Source organism: Dysidea avara, chromosome 4 (assembly GCF_963678975.1).
Source record: "Dysidea avara chromosome 4, odDysAvar1.4, whole genome shotgun sequence".
Lineage (NCBI taxonomy): Eukaryota > Metazoa > Porifera > Demospongiae > Dictyoceratida > Dysideidae > Dysidea > Dysidea avara.
This window is the reverse complement of record NC_089275.1, coordinates 26,220,113-26,237,106: the sequence shown is the minus strand read 5'-3', so window position 1 is coordinate 26,237,106 and position 16,994 is coordinate 26,220,113. Positions and strand designations below refer to the sequence as shown.

The following is a 16,994-nucleotide window of genomic DNA, read 5'->3' as shown; positions in this document are numbered from 1 at the left end:
TCTGCATGTTGCAAGCATAGCTTATCGTGCATATTACTAGATGTTGTCACCATCAAATTTCTGCACATTGCGTGGTCTAAATTAAATAAATAACCTTGATGCTTGGGGAGGTAGATCACAATATATATATATATAATATATTGTGACCTACCTATGGCCTCTATTGTAAAGAGTTTAGGACAGAGACGCTTCTCTGCTCTAAACTCTTTCATTACCCAAGCATCAATAATCCAAAAGTACTTCCTACTTTGGCCCCGCAGGAATTACATAACCTTGCGTAGGCCATATATCATGGCAGATGAGGCCCCTAGCACTTACCAAACCCCTTCCTCAATCAATGGATTGCTGGAGGTGAAGAATGAAGATCTGAGGAACAGACTACATAAGTAGGTGAGTGGTAGCGTAACTAAACATTAAATAAAGTTTAAGTTATTAAACACAGTTAATGTTGTGAAGCGTAGGCCATGCAAGTATCCAAAATATTAGCATGCAACAGTGGGCTCTAATAAGAACAACGCATGCGCAGCATCGTGAGCAGAACACGTTGGCAGTAATTCATACCTGTTGTAAGAAATCTCCCCACCCTGTCCCTACCCACTGAACAGTTCACAAACTTCACTATAAGCAGGTGCTCTATGTTAATTGGCATTGTATGCCAGCAGATAACAATTCTAGTTAGTATTCCACTGTCAATAGTGGTACTTATGTACATTTGTAGTGTAAGCAGTGGAGCAAGTAGACACATAATGTTGTTGTACTCAGTACTTCACTGTGCCTGCATTCAGTTACTCAGAAATATTCACATGAAAGACTATTTGCTATTATATGCATTTTGTTGTGAGTTCTTCAGCTGCAGGTCTGACTGGATTCCTTCACTGTGCCAGCTGCTACCACAAGTAGAGATTGCTATTGAGGGATGCTCGCAGTTTAAATTTTTGTCAGGAGAGATGCTCTTTTATCCTGCCTGCAGTCACAGACAGGCCCTCTAGTTCAGAGTGTCATCAGGAAACCAGGTTGCTAACAGCTGCTTGCCTCTCCCACCCAGATGAGTATCAGGAGATGTCTCCCCATCCAAATTGCTAACTAGAGACGCTCTCTCAACCAGATCACTAGCTGAAGATGCTCTCCCATCCAAATCAGTATTAGGAGACGCTCTCCCATTCAAATCACTAACTAGAGACGCTCTCCCAACCAGATTGCTAGCCGGAGACGCTCTCCCATCCAGATCACTATCAGGAGACACTCTCCCATCTACCAGAAGACACTTTCTGTCATGAACACTATCAAACATGACCCAGCTATAGAGTACCAACTAGCTAACCACCATAGAGGGACCACAGTGCTACTATCAAGTGTTGATGCTATTTCAGACAGTGCCACTCTCAACAGTGGATTGTGACAACTCTGAGAACAATGGTCACGCTCTGACTATTGTATCACCTGCGCACAGGTGTTGATGCTGTCACAATCTGGCTAAAGCCACGTGGCACCAATTAGTGTTGCTAACAGCTGCTTGTCTCTCCCATCCAGATCAGTATCAGGAGATACCTTCTCATCCAAATTGCTAACTAGAGATGCTCTCTCAACCAGATCACTAGCCGAAGACGCCCTACCATCCAGATCAGTATTGGAGACGCTCTCCCATTCATATCGCTAACTAGAGATGCTCTCCCAATTGGATTGCTAGCCGGAGACGCTCTCCCATCCAGATCACTATCAGGAGACACTCTCCCATCTACCAGAAGACACTTTCTGTCATGAACACTATCAAACATGACCCAGCTATAGAGTACCAACCAGCTAACCACCATAGAGGAACCACAGTGCTACTATCAAGTGTTGATGCTATTTAAGACAGTGCCACTCTCAACAGTGGATATTGACAACTCTGAGAACAACAGTCACGCCCTGACCATTGTATCACCTGCGCACAGGTGTTGATGCTGTCACAATCTGGCTAAAGCCATGTGACACAAATTAGTGGTGACCCGCAGGTCAACACATCACCTACCGCTGCTATAAGCAGTTCGTCCATTCTCCTTAGAGGAGTCTGAGACAGCAAGGGGCCTCACTTAGGATATCTGCCTTATCCACTAGGTTCTCCCGTTTGCCTCTATTGTAAAGAGTTTAGGACAGAGACGCTTCTCTGCTCTAAACCCTTTCATTACCCAAGCATCAATAATCCAAAAGTACTTCTTACTTTGGCCCCGCAGGAATTACATAACCTTGCGTAGGCCATATACCATGGCAGATGAGGCCCCTAGCACTTACCAAACCCCCTCCTCAATCAATGGATTGCTGGAGGTGAAGAATGAAGATCTGAGGAACAGACCACATAAGTAGGTGAGTGGTAGCGTAACTAAACATTAAATACAGGCACAAGCTGACCTTTACTACACCACTGAAGAGGGGTAGAGGTGTACACATATAATTTAATTTGCAAACTGATTACATAATTAATTCTTCATGTAGGGTGATCAAGGGGATATTGAAGTGAACAATCCTGTGGAAACTTACTCTGCATCAATGCCACAATCCCCATCACATATACCACAATCTCCAATACCAATGCAACCTCTATGTTACTATTTGTACCTTTTTCACCAGTACCACTGCTGCCACCTCTAGCTACCAATACAATGATATGCTTATCAGGGAACCAGAGAAGGGCCTATTGATAGTGCTGTTATAAAGCATGTGATTCAGCAACATCAGTTACGTACAATAAAATCTTCAAACAATGAGGATGTTCAAAGGATCAATATCAGAAGATCACAAGTGTATTCTGATGCCCTGCGACATTTCTCAAAGTAGGCATTTGATGTAGAGAAATTATTGAAAGCATGCTTCATAAGACAAGAAGCAGTTGATCTGGGAATCCTATTTCATGATGTCATGGCTGTTGCTAATGACACTTACTGTACTGTTGGAAAAATGCTTTCAACATTTTCAACTCACAGGGGTATGGAGAAGTTTAACAGAAATACTCTAAGACAAGTTAAATTTCTTAATAGAAATTAGGTGCTAAGTATATAAAATTGTACACATTGTTACGACATATACATACAATATCAATTATAGGTGACATGTGTTACTGTTGATTTGTAAAATTAGTGTTGTCCTAGTATTTACATTGCTCATAAAATTGTTTTCAAAATCTGTACAACCTGTTCCGGGGTAATAAGCTCATTAACAACCTGTTTGCATTTTTCTTACAGTACAGTTATATTGGTGGCTAAAAGGACATACAAAAAATCATGCCAACAATCTCTACAAGGTCCGTCTCCTCTGGCATTAAATCTTGTAGTCTGCTTGTTAATCCAGATTACTTTTTGAGGTATGATGCTGCACTCAGTGGCCTGTAAATCATCTAGGTACAATTGCATGGGAGTTATGTCACCCTCAGTTGACCGCAGAGTGTCAGAGTTCCAGCCACGTTGAAAGTCAGCCAATGCTTTGTTTATTTGAGTGGAAATTAATCATCAATACTACACCACAGGCAATAACGTAGCTAGATATCTTGTTGAGATGTCCAAGTTTCGCTTTGAGGAGCCGGAGCCAAGACAACTGGTGGCATCACATGGATGCTTGCGGAGGAAGCCACACTGTTGTATGCTAGATCTGTACGTTTTGTACTTGGTTTTGTGCTATTGCCCCAGCAAATGTGAAAAACGCTTGTTCCAAAGCTTGTGATAACCTGATACGACATCCGCTATCCTGTTTTCGGTTGCACGTGCGAGGATTTATTCTACACGTGCGCAAAGGTATCGATTATTGACAATCATTACCAAACGATAATATCATGTGTTTGTGGAAATACTAAATGCCTAATAAATCATGTTTATAAAGTATATATGTTAATAGTTTACAAATTACGTGTATGGTTTATAAAGTATATGCATGATTTGTAAAGTATATGCATGATTTGTAAAGTATAAGTATGATTTATAAAGTATATGTCTATGATTTATAAAGTATGTGTATGATTTATAAAGTATATGTATATACTTTATAAAGTAGTGTATTGATTTATAAAGTATGGTTATAGTTTATAAATAAGGTGTTTTTGTACTATTATGGCACAAATGGTACCCCATATTTATCTTCTCCCTGGTCATAAGAAGACATAAGTTACTTATAGCAATGGATTTGTCTGTTTATGGGGAATGAGGTGATATAAGTTACATCTCTGTATAAGACTACATTTGTAAGTTACGACAGTTTAATTAAACACCCGTAGCTTATTTTCTGCCTTTGCTATCACTGTACAAATCAATCTTCTGTTGTTACCACTTTGTAGTGCTGTAGCTTCCAATGCTCTCATCTTCTAGGACTGAAAGTTTGGTTGCCTATTCCTTTGGCTATCTAGATAATATAATCTAATCCAAAACAGCCAAGCTGTAAAAAAAGTGTGCGGCCCTCAGAAAGGCTATGGTGAAAAAAGATGTGAAATCCAAGGTGGCGGCCAAGAAATGGCTGTGATGGTAGGTTAATGGTACAAATTTTAATAACAACAATTCAGGTGAATTTGGTGCCGCTTGGTCTTGGCACAAAAATTCACCTGAATTGTCGTTATTAAAATTTTTACCATTAACCTACCATCACAGCCATTTCTTGGCCGCCACCTTGGATTTCACATCTTTTTTCACCATAGCCTTTCTGAGGGCCGCACACTTTTTTACAGCTTGGCTGTTTTGGATTAGATTTCATTTCTTTTTGTATTTGTATACCCCAAAGCCGGCCTATGGCCAGCTTTGGGACTTTTTTAACCTATGTTTTTTTCTTTACTACAGGAAGAAGAAAAGATGAAGTAGATGTACTTTAAATATTTTATCAGTAAATGTACAAATTATATATATACTGTATAATACATATGTGACCGGATTTGCGAAAAGGGGTCTTCCACACACATCCAATTTGCCAATTTTGACAATTGATAACTTCAGATTGGAAAGAGCTATTGCCTTGATATTTGGGCAGTGGTGAGCACCACTATAGCCGAATACATGGTGAAATTTTCAGGTTAATATGTTACTTGAACACTGAGTTATGGTCTCCAACGTTTACGGAATTGGATGTGTGTGGAAGACCCCTTTTCGCAAATCCGGTCACATATATTCATTACAGAAATCTCCATGGTGGTTTCTTTGTAACTGAACACTCTACAAGGTGACTTCTTCTAATTGCTCTCTCTACAGGGTGATTTGTTTGTAGCTGAACTATCTACATGGTGGTTTCTTTGTAGCTGAACTCTCTACAAGGTAATTTCTTCTAGCTGATCTCTCTACAGGGAGATTTGTTTGTAGCTGAACTATCTACAAGGTAACTTCTTATAGCTGATCTCTCTACAGGGTGATTTGTTCGTAGTTGAATTCTGTACAGGTGATTTGTTTGCAGCTGAGCTCTTTACAAAATGGTTTCTTTGTAGCTGAACTTTCTCCAAGGTAACTTCTTCTAACTGATCTTTCTACAGGGTGATTTGTTTGTAGCTGAACTATCTACAAGGTAATACCTTCTAGCTGATCTCTCTACAGGGTGATTTGTTTGTAGCTGAATTCTGTACAAGTGATTTGTTTGCAACTGAGCTCTTTACAGAATGGTTTCTTTGTAGCTGAACTCTCTACAGGGTGATTTGTTTGTAGCTGAAATCCCTACAAGGTAACTTCTTCTAGCTGATCTCTCTACAGGGTGATTTGTTTGTAACTGAACTCTCTACAGGTGATTTGTTTGTAGCTGAACTCTCTACAAGGCGATACTTCTAGGTGATCTCTCTACAGGATTCCTTGTTTCTAACTGAACTCTCAACAGGGTGATCTGTTCATAGCTGAACTTTCTACTGGGTGATTTGTTTGCAGCTGAACTCTCTAAATGGTGGTTTCTTTGTAGCTGAACTCTCTACAATGTGACTTCTTCTAGCTGAACTCTCTACAAGGTGACTTGTTTCTAGCTGATCTCTCTACAGGGTGACTTGTTTCTAGCTGAACTCTCTACAGGTGATTTGTTTGTAGCTGAACTCTCTACATGGTGGTTTCGTTGTAGCTGAACTCTCTACAAGGTAACTTCTTCTAGCTGATCTTTTTACACTGCATATTTGTTTGTAGCTGAGTTCTCTACAGGGTGATTTGTTTGCAGCTGAACTCTCTACATGGGAGTTTCATTGTAGCTGAACTCTCTACAATGTGACTTCTTCTAGCTGAACTCTCTACAGGGTGACTTGTTTCTAGCTGAACTCTCTACAGGTGATTTGTTTGCAGCTGAACTCTCTACATGGTGGTTTCTTTGTAGCTGAACTCTCTACAAGGTAACTTCTTCTAGCCGATCTTTCTACAAGGTGATTGAGTTTTTTGCAGCTGAACTCTTTGCATGGTGGTTGCTTTGTAGCTGAACTCTCTAAAAGTTGACTTCTTCTAGCTGAACTCTCTACAGGATGATTTGTTTGCAGCTGAACTCTCTACGTGGTAGTTTCTTTGTAGCTGAACTCTCTACAATGTGACTTCTTCTAGCTGAACTCTCTACAGGGTGACTTGTTTTTAGCTGATCTCTCTACAGGGTGACTTGTTTCTAGCTGAACCCTCTACAGGTGATTTGTTTGCAGCTGAACTCTCTACATGGTGGTTTCTTTGTAGCTGAACTCTCTACAAGGTAACTTCTTCTAGCTGATCTTTCTACAGGGTGATTTGTTTGTAGCTGAATTCTCTACAGGGTGATTTATTTGCAGCTTAACTCTCTACAAGGTGACTTCTTCTAGCTGAACTCTCTACAGAGTGATTGATTTTTTTGCAGCTGAACTCTCTACATGGTGGTTTCTTTGTAACTTAACTCTCTACAGGGTGATTTGTTTGTAGCTGAACTCTCTACCGGGTGATCTGTTCATAGCTGAACTCCCTATAAGGTAACTTCTTCTAGCTAATCTTTCTACAGGGCGATTTGTTTGTAGCTGAGTTCTCTACAGGGTGATTTGTTTGCAGCTGAACTCTACATGGTAGTTTCTTTGTAGCTCTACAATGTGACTTCTTCTAGCTGAACTCTCTACAAGGTGACTTGTTTCTAGCTGATCTCTCTACAGGGTGACTTGTTTCTAGCTGAACTCTCTACAGGTGATTTGTTTGCAGCTGAACTCTCTACATGGTTTATTTCTTTGCAACTGAACTCCCTGCAAGGTGACTTCTTCTAGCTGATCTCTCTACATTTGTTTGTAGCTTAACTCTCTACAGGTGATTTGTTTGCAGCTGAACTCTCTACATGATGGTTTCTTTGTAGCTGAACTCTCTACAAGGTAATTTCTTCTAGCTGATCTCTCTACAGGCCGATTTGTTTGTAGCTGAACTCTCTACATGATGGTTTCTTTGTAGCTGAACTCTCTACAAGGTGATTTCTTCTATAGCTGATCTTTCTACAGGGTGATTTGTTTGTAGTTGAACTCTCTACATGATAGATTCTTTGTAGCTGAACTCTCTACAAGGTGATTTCTTCTATAGCTGATCTTTCTACAGGGTGATTTGTTTGTACCTGAACTATCTACATGATGGTTTCTTTGTAGCTGAACTCTCTACAAGGTAGCTTCTTCTAGCTGATCTCTCTACAGGGTGATTTGTTTGTAGCAGAACTCTCTACAAGGAAACTTCTTCTAGCTGATCTCTCTACAGGGAGATTTGTTTGTAGCTGAACTCTCTATACATGATTTGTTTGTGGCTGAATTCTCTACATGATGGTTTCTTTGTAGCTGAACTCTCTACAAGGTAACTTCTTCTAGCTGATCTCTTTACAGGGTGAACTGTTTGTAGCTGAACGATCTACAAGGTAACTTCTTCTTACTTATCTCTGTACAGGGTGAATTGTTTGTAGCTGAACTATCTACAAGGTAACTTCTTCTAGCTGATCTCTCTACAGGGTGATTTGTTTGTAGCTGAATTCTGTATAGGTGATTTGTTTGCAGCGGAGCTCTTTACAGAATGGTTTCTTTGTAGCTGAACTCTCTACAAGGTAACTTCTTCTAGCTGATGTATCTACAGGGTCACTAGTTTGTAGCTGAATTCTCTACATGGTGGTTTCTTTGTAACTGAACTATCTACAAGGTGACATCTTCTAGCTGATCTTTCAACAGGGTGATTTGTTTGTAACTGAACTCTCTACAAGAAAACTTCTTCTAACTGATGTCTGAACAGGGTGAATTGTTTGTAGCTGAACTCTCTACAGGGTGATTTGTTTGTAGCTGATCTCTATACAGGTTACTTATTTCTAACTGATCTCTTGAATTCTGTTCAGGGTGACTGCTCTATTAGGATGACTGCTCTATTAGAGTATCTCGATCTCGCACTTGCTACACCAAGTTGGATTTCGTGTTATAACTCCGTGGCTTTAAGTCTGATTCTTCTACACCATTGAAGAGCCTTTCTAAGATGATAACTCCATCTGTACAGCGATTTTCAAAGCATTACCCCAAGTGGTTTATCTGGTAGGCGTGGCAAGCATAATAATAATAATAATAATAATAAAATATAAAAAAATAGCTAATCTCGATTGCATAATTGTTACACACTGTTGATTTGTTCGCTGTATCTTCCTGGTTTTTAACTCGATTTCTTTCAAACCACAAAAGGTTTGAGGTTCAATAGTTAACCTATTCACCCACCGATTTTCAGCTTCTTCCCATACGCGGTTTACTTTGTAGGCGTGACAACATATTGGTGTTATTTTTCGTACATAATCGCTCATAACTCTTTGCCTGTTTATGGTATTCCAGCCAAAGTTGGTACCGAGATGCGCCTTTATACCCCCCTCTGTGTGCCAAATTGCAAGGCAATCGGATAACGCGTTCGCGTTTTATAGCAGTTTTTGTAAGTGTGCGAAAAGAGGAAGAAAAATAAGAAGAAAAAAAACAACGAAGAAACTAAGCCAATTTTGAAGTCGCATATCTCGGGAACGCTTGAAGCGATTTCGCTCAAATTTGGAATGTGGAGTGCTGAAGGTGGAGGGAGTGTCCACAGCAAAAATCGTCTTGTTTCATCAAGGCAGCACAGAGCTACGGAGGTGCGAAAATTGCATTTTCTTTCTTCCTGTCAATATACTCACGGGGTTGCGCGCCGGCTTCTTGGGCCGCACGACACACTACCGTGTGTCTTGATAAAAGCAAGTGAGGTCAGTTCTTGCAGATCTGGTCACATATACCAATGAAGGTCATCTGTAAAAGCACAGTGACACCATGGAGGAACGCATACGTATGTTTACATTATGAATCAGATAGATAAATACTTACTCTCTTCCTGTGTCCGGTTCAAAACAGCTCGAGCCGGTATTCTCATAGAAGGAGTTCTTGTACCAAACAATGAGAAGGATATTTGTGGAGGAGGAAATTCTATTTCACTCCTATTCTCTAAGTGCTCTTCAGTTGGGATTAGTGCTGCAACAACTGCACACAAACAATGTGGTCCATCATATGTTGCATATACACATGTGGGTACCCTACCAATATTCTCATGAGTGAAATTGTCCATCACATTCATATCAGCATCAGTCTCTAGTGTGGCACTTAAGAACAAGCCAATGTGCTCAGTGTAATCCAACAATTGTTCACCAAGTTGCGTACGATCCTACAGTAAAGCACCACATAAATCACATACGTAAATGCAGATGCACAATCACATACAACTTCAAAACACAGTACATGCAAACATGCATGTGCACATAGTTTCAACTAACCTCATATGTCAACTGTTCAAAGGACACATCATTGGTTTCATCAAACAAAACATTCAATACATCAGCAAGGGACTATTATAAAATAATGCAGTGCATATAAGGTGCAACGTATGTTTTGTAATTACCAAACACATACAAATATGGAATGCATAAATAATTATAGCGATGATACAACGTGTATCTGCTACTTTAAGATCAGAGATATGTTGATTATGCTGCAATAATTTTGAGTATGTGCAAAATGAACTAGAAATAATGCCAGAATAATTGATTTCTAGTAAATCATTGAATACTATGTACTTGCAGCGAAATGCGGAAATTTCTTAGCAGCACTTCACAATCATAAACCCAAGTTACAATAATTTATTAAGATACATATATATCCTAATGCATGTGCCTAATCTATTTCAGTACACTGTCAGTACCTCAATTTTCTTGTGCCTTTATTTTGCTTGTTAACATTATTATTATTACTAGGACCACGTCACATACAACCAAGTACATACACCAACATGACAGCCCCCTGGTGAGGCTATTAGGTGGTAAAGGCACGATCCTCAAATCAACTCAACATGTCACAGTAGTGTAACTAAAGGTGACAATAGTGGCATCGTAGCTAAAGGCCACCAGTAGCTAAGTGCCAGCACATCATTGGTGTGGTAATGGCACATTGATGTGTACAAAGTATATGTGACTGGGCCTGCGATAATAGGGCATGTGGGCACATGATTTTTGCCTAGTTTTTCACACTTTCATCACTCATAACTTTTTCTACCATTGTGCTATAGCATTGCAATTTTCAGCTCTTAGTAAGCATTTAATTGGCATCATGCTGGAAGTTACAGAATGGAAATATACTTTTCCAGGACTAAGATATGACCTGTAGAGTGATGGGATGTAGTTTGTGCCCACATGCCCTATTTTCGCAGGCCCAGTCACATATGTAATTATGCACACAAAACGTACAGGAGAGAACTATGCATTATTGCAGTATTGTATGCAGCAATACATTATAGACAACATCAACAGATAAAAATTATTAGCCAATATACAGTAAAGTATCAACATCAACTAGAGCTAAATAAGGTTCATCAGTGGTGTAGCAATGGCACAGTGACGGGTGACACACTATAATTATGCATACACAACTTGCAGGAGATAGCTACACAATACTGTAGGAGTATGCAGCCAGATGAACCAGATAAAGGAAGACAGCCAAGCCAGCCATACCTAGTAGCTAAGCCAGGTGAAGGCAAAAAAGATTAAACATGTATTGAATTGCCTGACACCAACACAAAGGAAGTTCGCCATGCCAGCTGCACAAGGCAAGACTGTTTACTTGTATTCCATATTGTAAAGAGCATGGCATGTGTTTTAATGTTTTCTTGTATTGTCAATTAATTAAATATTTTATGTGACTGGCAGCTGACATGGAGACTTGAGATGTTACAAACATAAAAACTTACTTCTTGTTTACGTGTAAAGTGGCCTCTCACTGTCCCGAAGTCACTTCACACACATTTGCTAGTCTTCTCCTTCGCGTAATTTGTAATTAATCAAGGGTGTGGTACTGGGCATCACATAGACTTACACGTATGGTTAAGTCATCAGCACGAACGGGCGCAACAATTATACTTTTGTGCCTTCGTTCACTGGCGAATTGATCCCCGGTTAGTTTAAGTCTCTAGGTCTCGTAGTTTTCTCAAGCATTAATTATTTATTATTTACTTATTTATGACGTAATTTTAACCGCGTTTCGTATTATTCTTAGTACTTGGTTAGGCCCGCGGCACATACAACCAAGTACAACCACCAATGGGGCAATCTACAAATGGGACATGTACAACAGTGCATGACCAGCACAGTGTGTGTGGTTGGAAAAGATGAACATACAATAAACATAAGTGATATATGCAATTAAAATTGTGAGGGCCTGCTACTATTACATTGTATTGAATACCCGACCATGGAAGACCACATAATGCATTGTCACTACCCCTCCTGCATGAATCTCACAAGTTGAGGTGCAAGTGCATGCTCTCATATCTACGGTATTGAATCTTGTGTCTGTAAGCAATGAAGCTTATACATCCATTAAACAGTCCTAAAATTATAATGTTTAATGAGGATGAATCATGGTACTGGATTAAGACATGCATGGCTGCTGATGTTTCGAAGAGCAGACCTCAATGCAGAGTATTTTACTAGAAACTGTTATCTGAGTTTTTTTTTTAATATGAGCTGGGCCATATGTCCTAAAATGATAACATGATATACTACAAGATGAAATTAAATTTTGGAGAACAAACGGCTGCATGCAGCTGATCACTGTGAAAGATGGTAGTACCTTCAATAGGATAAAAATCCAATACCAGAAAATAATGGATATGCCACCAATTATGCAAGAAAAATTACAATTCACTGTAACTGTATAAACAAAATAATAAAGTTTACAGTATGTAGGTAAATACATAAACAGCAGCAAGGACAACTACACAGCAATTATCAGCCTAAGGGCACATTTTGTGTATGTAGTGTTTGTTATCTCAATCACGTTGATTGGGATGTAATTACAGCAATGTTTATAGTTTTTGTCTCAAAGTGAAATAATGCATGGTAATGACAAACAACATAAATTAAAATGAAATGAAACAAACAAAACCACAATTGTTCTAATCAACACTAATATAGCTTTCCACTAAATGCAGCTCAGTGGAGCTCTGTTGACTGTAGCTTTCTGCTCCCACAAATAACCAGTACAGCAGAACATAATAGTGAAAACAACAAAGCACAGTGTATCCAGGAAAGTGTCTGGTTGTAAGAGGTATTGTGCTTCTGTGACAAAGTGATCTCACTCCTGGTACTGAAAGGCTTCAGGTTGAGAGCTATATATTTTCACACATAAACTTATTAACTGAAAACTTTTCCGGCGTTAACGATCTCCACATAATAGCTTGCCAGGCCCAATGCAAAACTACTGGTAGCTGAGTGCCGGTACATTAGTGGTGTGGCAATGACATAATGATGTGTAATGCAATACTGTACAACATACAGGAGATGCCATTTATACCATAGACTGCATGCTGTATTATTGGCACTGAACACTGGAGATGAAAATAATTCAGCTAGCAAGCCAGGTAAAGGATGAACAGAAGTATACAAAATAATACAAACACACAACAATCATGTTAACATACTCTTAATTTTGTTCATCACCTGGAACGTGTCTACTGGCACCTGGCATGGCAACTTGGAACTCAATGTGCCACCTGAACATACTTGTAATCTTACTTTTTTTACATGTAAAGTGGCCTCTGGCTCTCCTACAATCACTCATGCCTGTTTGCTAATCTCCTTCACACAATCTGAAATTAAAGCATGGCTGTGGTACTGGGCATTATATAGAATTACACGTACATCTAAATCATCAGCATGGACAAGCGAAACAATTAAACGGTAGTGCCTTCGTTCACAGGCAAATCTATCCCTGGTTAGTTCATATCAGAAGGCCTCGTAGTTTTTGAGAACATTAATTATTAATTATTTATTTATGACATAATTTTAACTGCATTTCTTATTATTCTTAGTACTTGGTTGCATAATTATTTTATTAAGTTAACAGTAATAAAATAAATATGTTACTTTACATCGGTTCACTACTGTAACAGAGCCATCCCAAGGTGTGATTATGCAGAAAACATCTTCCAGAAATAACTATTAGAAATTTTACTCAGCAAAACACTTTGTGACACATGCAATTGAGCATATCAAGACACACGGTAATGTGTCGTGTGGCAAAGGAAGCCTGCGCGCCACACCGTGGGTATATTGACAGGAAGAAAGAAAACAGCTTTTTCATGTGTGCATAGCCTTTCCAAAGCACACCATTTTTTCACTTTAGCTGTCTACCAGATAGAGTAGGCTACACAAATTTGATTAAATTAACAACAGCCATTTGCAAGATATGGGCATTTAAAATTTTGTTTTAATTTCTTCATTTTTTTCTTATGTTGTACAGGGGGTCATGGGAGCTTTAGTTTATTTTTGCACACTTTGCAAAAAAATTCTATAAAACGTAATGTGTGATTTGATTGCCTCGACCTTTGGCACAAATGAAGAGCTTATAAAGGTGAAGTCACATTACCAAGTTTGCTGTGAATAAGATGAATATTTAAGAAGTTATAAGCATTTATTCACATAAAAAGAGCAAAGTTTTATCATAGCTACAGGATAAACCGAGTATGGGATTAACTTGAAAATTGGTGTGTAGATAGACTGATCATCGTAGCAGTGCATTTTGATAGTTTGAATGGCAATAGAGTTACAACTACAAAGTTATAAAGCAAAAATCAAACAAGTGTATAATTGCGGGATTAAGATACTCTAATAGAGCAGTCACCATGGGGTAAAAAAATGCACAAAAAATGTCAAAAAATATCTACCAGAGTTCAGACCAGGGACCTCCATACCTAACACCCACATCTTAACTACTGAACAACTGCTATCTTGGCTGATCACCTCACTTAATTTCTGCTTTATAAATGAAAATTCTAGTTAAAATCTGCTCTTTCGTAATTTCATAGATGTACCAATAGAAGTACTAGATTGTTCTAGAACATTCTATGTATGTTCTATTAAAAGTCCTCAAAAATGTGCACTCTAGTAGAGTATTACAATAGCATTACTGAATATTGAAATAAATCATGCAATATAATAGATTTATAAGTCTGTCTTCAATAATCATCATTGTGTCTGTATAGAAGAGAAGAAATGTGAGTAAAAATGTCTGGCCTAATAAGGTACACAAAGAAGTGAAAACAGCCAAGCTGTGAAAAAATGATGAGCCCTTAAAAGGCCTGGGTGAAAAAAGTTGTGAAATCAAAAGTGGCAGCCAAGAATTAGTTGCAATAATGTAAAGACTAATAAATTTTAATAATACATGTAGCTGTATGCATTGTTAAAATCTATCAGTATTAACATCATTGCAGCTATTTCTTGGCTGCCACCTTTGATTTCACAACTTTTTTCACCAAAGCTTTTAATGGCACACCATTTTTTCACAGTTTAGCTATTTTTGTGCAGCAGCACACACTACATAACATATTATTACACGCTGTACATACATGAGTAATATCCCATATCTGTTGTCGAAGATCAGCATCATCAAGACTTCCATTAGCAATTTCATTGGTCACTCTGTACATAGATCATAAAAATAAATAATCTACACAACATGAATTTCTGCACAAATAATACACACACACACACTGCTTATTATAGCTCACGATATAGTCTTACAACCAGATATGCAGCTATGTACATCCCTCCCCACAAATTTTGTATGTACTGCAGTACACGAGTTCATCACTTACAAGATGACTTCATGCATTATAGAAGATATGGTGGGTAAATCATTTGGTAAAACTGGTTGTTCAACATTGATAACAGTTACTAATCGATCTATAATTTCCTGCATGTCTTTAAGTCTGAAAGTTCTAGTCCTATCACTATTATCACTGTTTATACGTTGATAAAGAGCACTGAACTCTTTAGCTCTTTCCAGAAACCTTAATATCTCCACTGTTTGACACACTGATATATTTGGAGATTCCCATTGATTATTTCCAAGACATTTTCTGTGTGCAAATTCTGCAACAACAATAATCATGATCATTGGTATACAGACTCAAATAGTCAAGAGAATCTTAATATCCACACAAAAACAGCCAAGCTGTAAAAAAATGGTGCGGCCTTAAAATGCCTCGGTGAAAAAAGTTGTGAAATCAAAGGTGGCGGCCAGGAAATGGCTGTAATGATGTCAATGCTAATAAATTTTAACAATGCACACAGCCATTAAAATTTTTTAGCATTAACATCATTGCAACCATTTCTTGGCCGCCACCTTTGATTTCACAACTTTTTCACCCAGGCATTTTAAGGCCCCACCATATTTTTTCAGCTTGGCTGTTTTTGTGTGGATTTTATTCCTTTTTGTACTTTATAAGGCCCCAAAACCAGCCTATGGCTGACTTTGAGGTTTGTTTTTACTCACATTTCTTCTTTTCTATGTAGATACAATGATGATTTTTGAAGACAGACTTATAAATGTATTTCATTGCACGATAATTGATAATATTATTGTAATACTCTAATAGAGTGCACATTTTTTGAGAACATACATAGAATGTTCTAGAACAATCTAGTACTTCTATTGGTAGATGTACGAAAATACAAACGTTTGATTATAAGCAGATTTCAACTAGAAATTTCATTTATAAAGCAGAAATTAAGTGAGGTGATCAGCCAAGCTAGCAGTGGTTCAGTGGTTAAGGATGCAGGTGTTAGGCGTGGAGGTCTCTGGTTCAAACTCTGGTAAGTTGTTTTTTCAACATTTTTGTACACCTTTTTTGCTCCGTGGTGACTGCTCTATTAGAGTATTTCAATCCCGCGATTTACACTTGCTTAGTTTTTGCTTTATAACTTTGTCACTGTAACTCTATTGCTAATCAAACTATCAAAAGACACTGCTACGATGATCAGCCTATCTACACACCAATTTGCAAGTTATTTCTATACTTGGTTTACTCTGTAGCCGTGACAGACGTTTGATCTTTTTTTACGTGAATAAACGCTCGTAACTCCTTAAAGATTACTAAGATTCACAGCAAACTTGGTATGTGAATCCACCGTTACACGCTCTTCATTTGTGCCAAAGATCAAGGCAATCAAGTTACACATTTCCATTTTATAGCGATTTTTGCAAAAGTGTGCGAAAAGAAATCAAAGCCCCCATACGGTATAAGAAGAAAAACAAACGAAGAAAATTGTGAATGCCCATATCTCACAAATGGCTGTTGCGAATTCAATCAAATTTGCTGTGTGGCATACCCTACTTTGGGGACAGCTATAATGCAAAAATGGTGTGCTTTGGAGAAGGGGCCATGGAGCTATGCACGCATGAAAAAGCTGTTTTCTTTCTTCCTGTAAATATACTCACGGTGTGGTCGCCAGACTTCTTGGCCGCACGTACCGTGTGTCTTGAACAACAAAATTCTTATTTGGAATTTAAAATGATACTATACTGTAGGAAATACATCATATAAGTTTTATTGGGCTCAACATTCTCCATATTGCTACTGTATATCTGAGTGGTTATTTTCATGTGCAATCACCATACATGTATGTGATTTAGGAATAATAGCACTCATGTCTGGCAAAATTTAAAGAGTATCAAGACTTACAGTAGTGCGTAACATGGCCAAGAAAGTAAAAAGTGCATCCCTCAAACAAATAAT

The 16,994-nt window shown here is 38.4% G+C and overlaps 1 protein-coding gene across 1 annotated transcript in view; it reads right to left on the bottom strand.

The window, feature by feature from the left end:
• Positions 1 to 16,994, bottom strand: part of LOC136254565 (adhesion G protein-coupled receptor L3-like) — a 44,297-nt gene that overhangs the window by 20,644 nt on the left and 6,659 nt on the right. The window contains exons 3-7 of the mRNA XM_066047309.1: positions 15,072 to 15,348; positions 14,823 to 14,895; positions 9,700 to 9,771; positions 9,467 to 9,590; positions 9,257 to 9,409 (exon numbers count right to left, since the gene is read on the bottom strand). Coding sequence (XP_065903381.1) covers positions 9,257 to 9,409; positions 9,467 to 9,590; positions 9,700 to 9,771; positions 14,823 to 14,895; positions 15,072 to 15,348 — 699 coding nt within the window. The remainder of the gene's footprint in view (positions 1 to 9,256; positions 9,410 to 9,466; positions 9,591 to 9,699; positions 9,772 to 14,822; positions 14,896 to 15,071; positions 15,349 to 16,994) is intronic.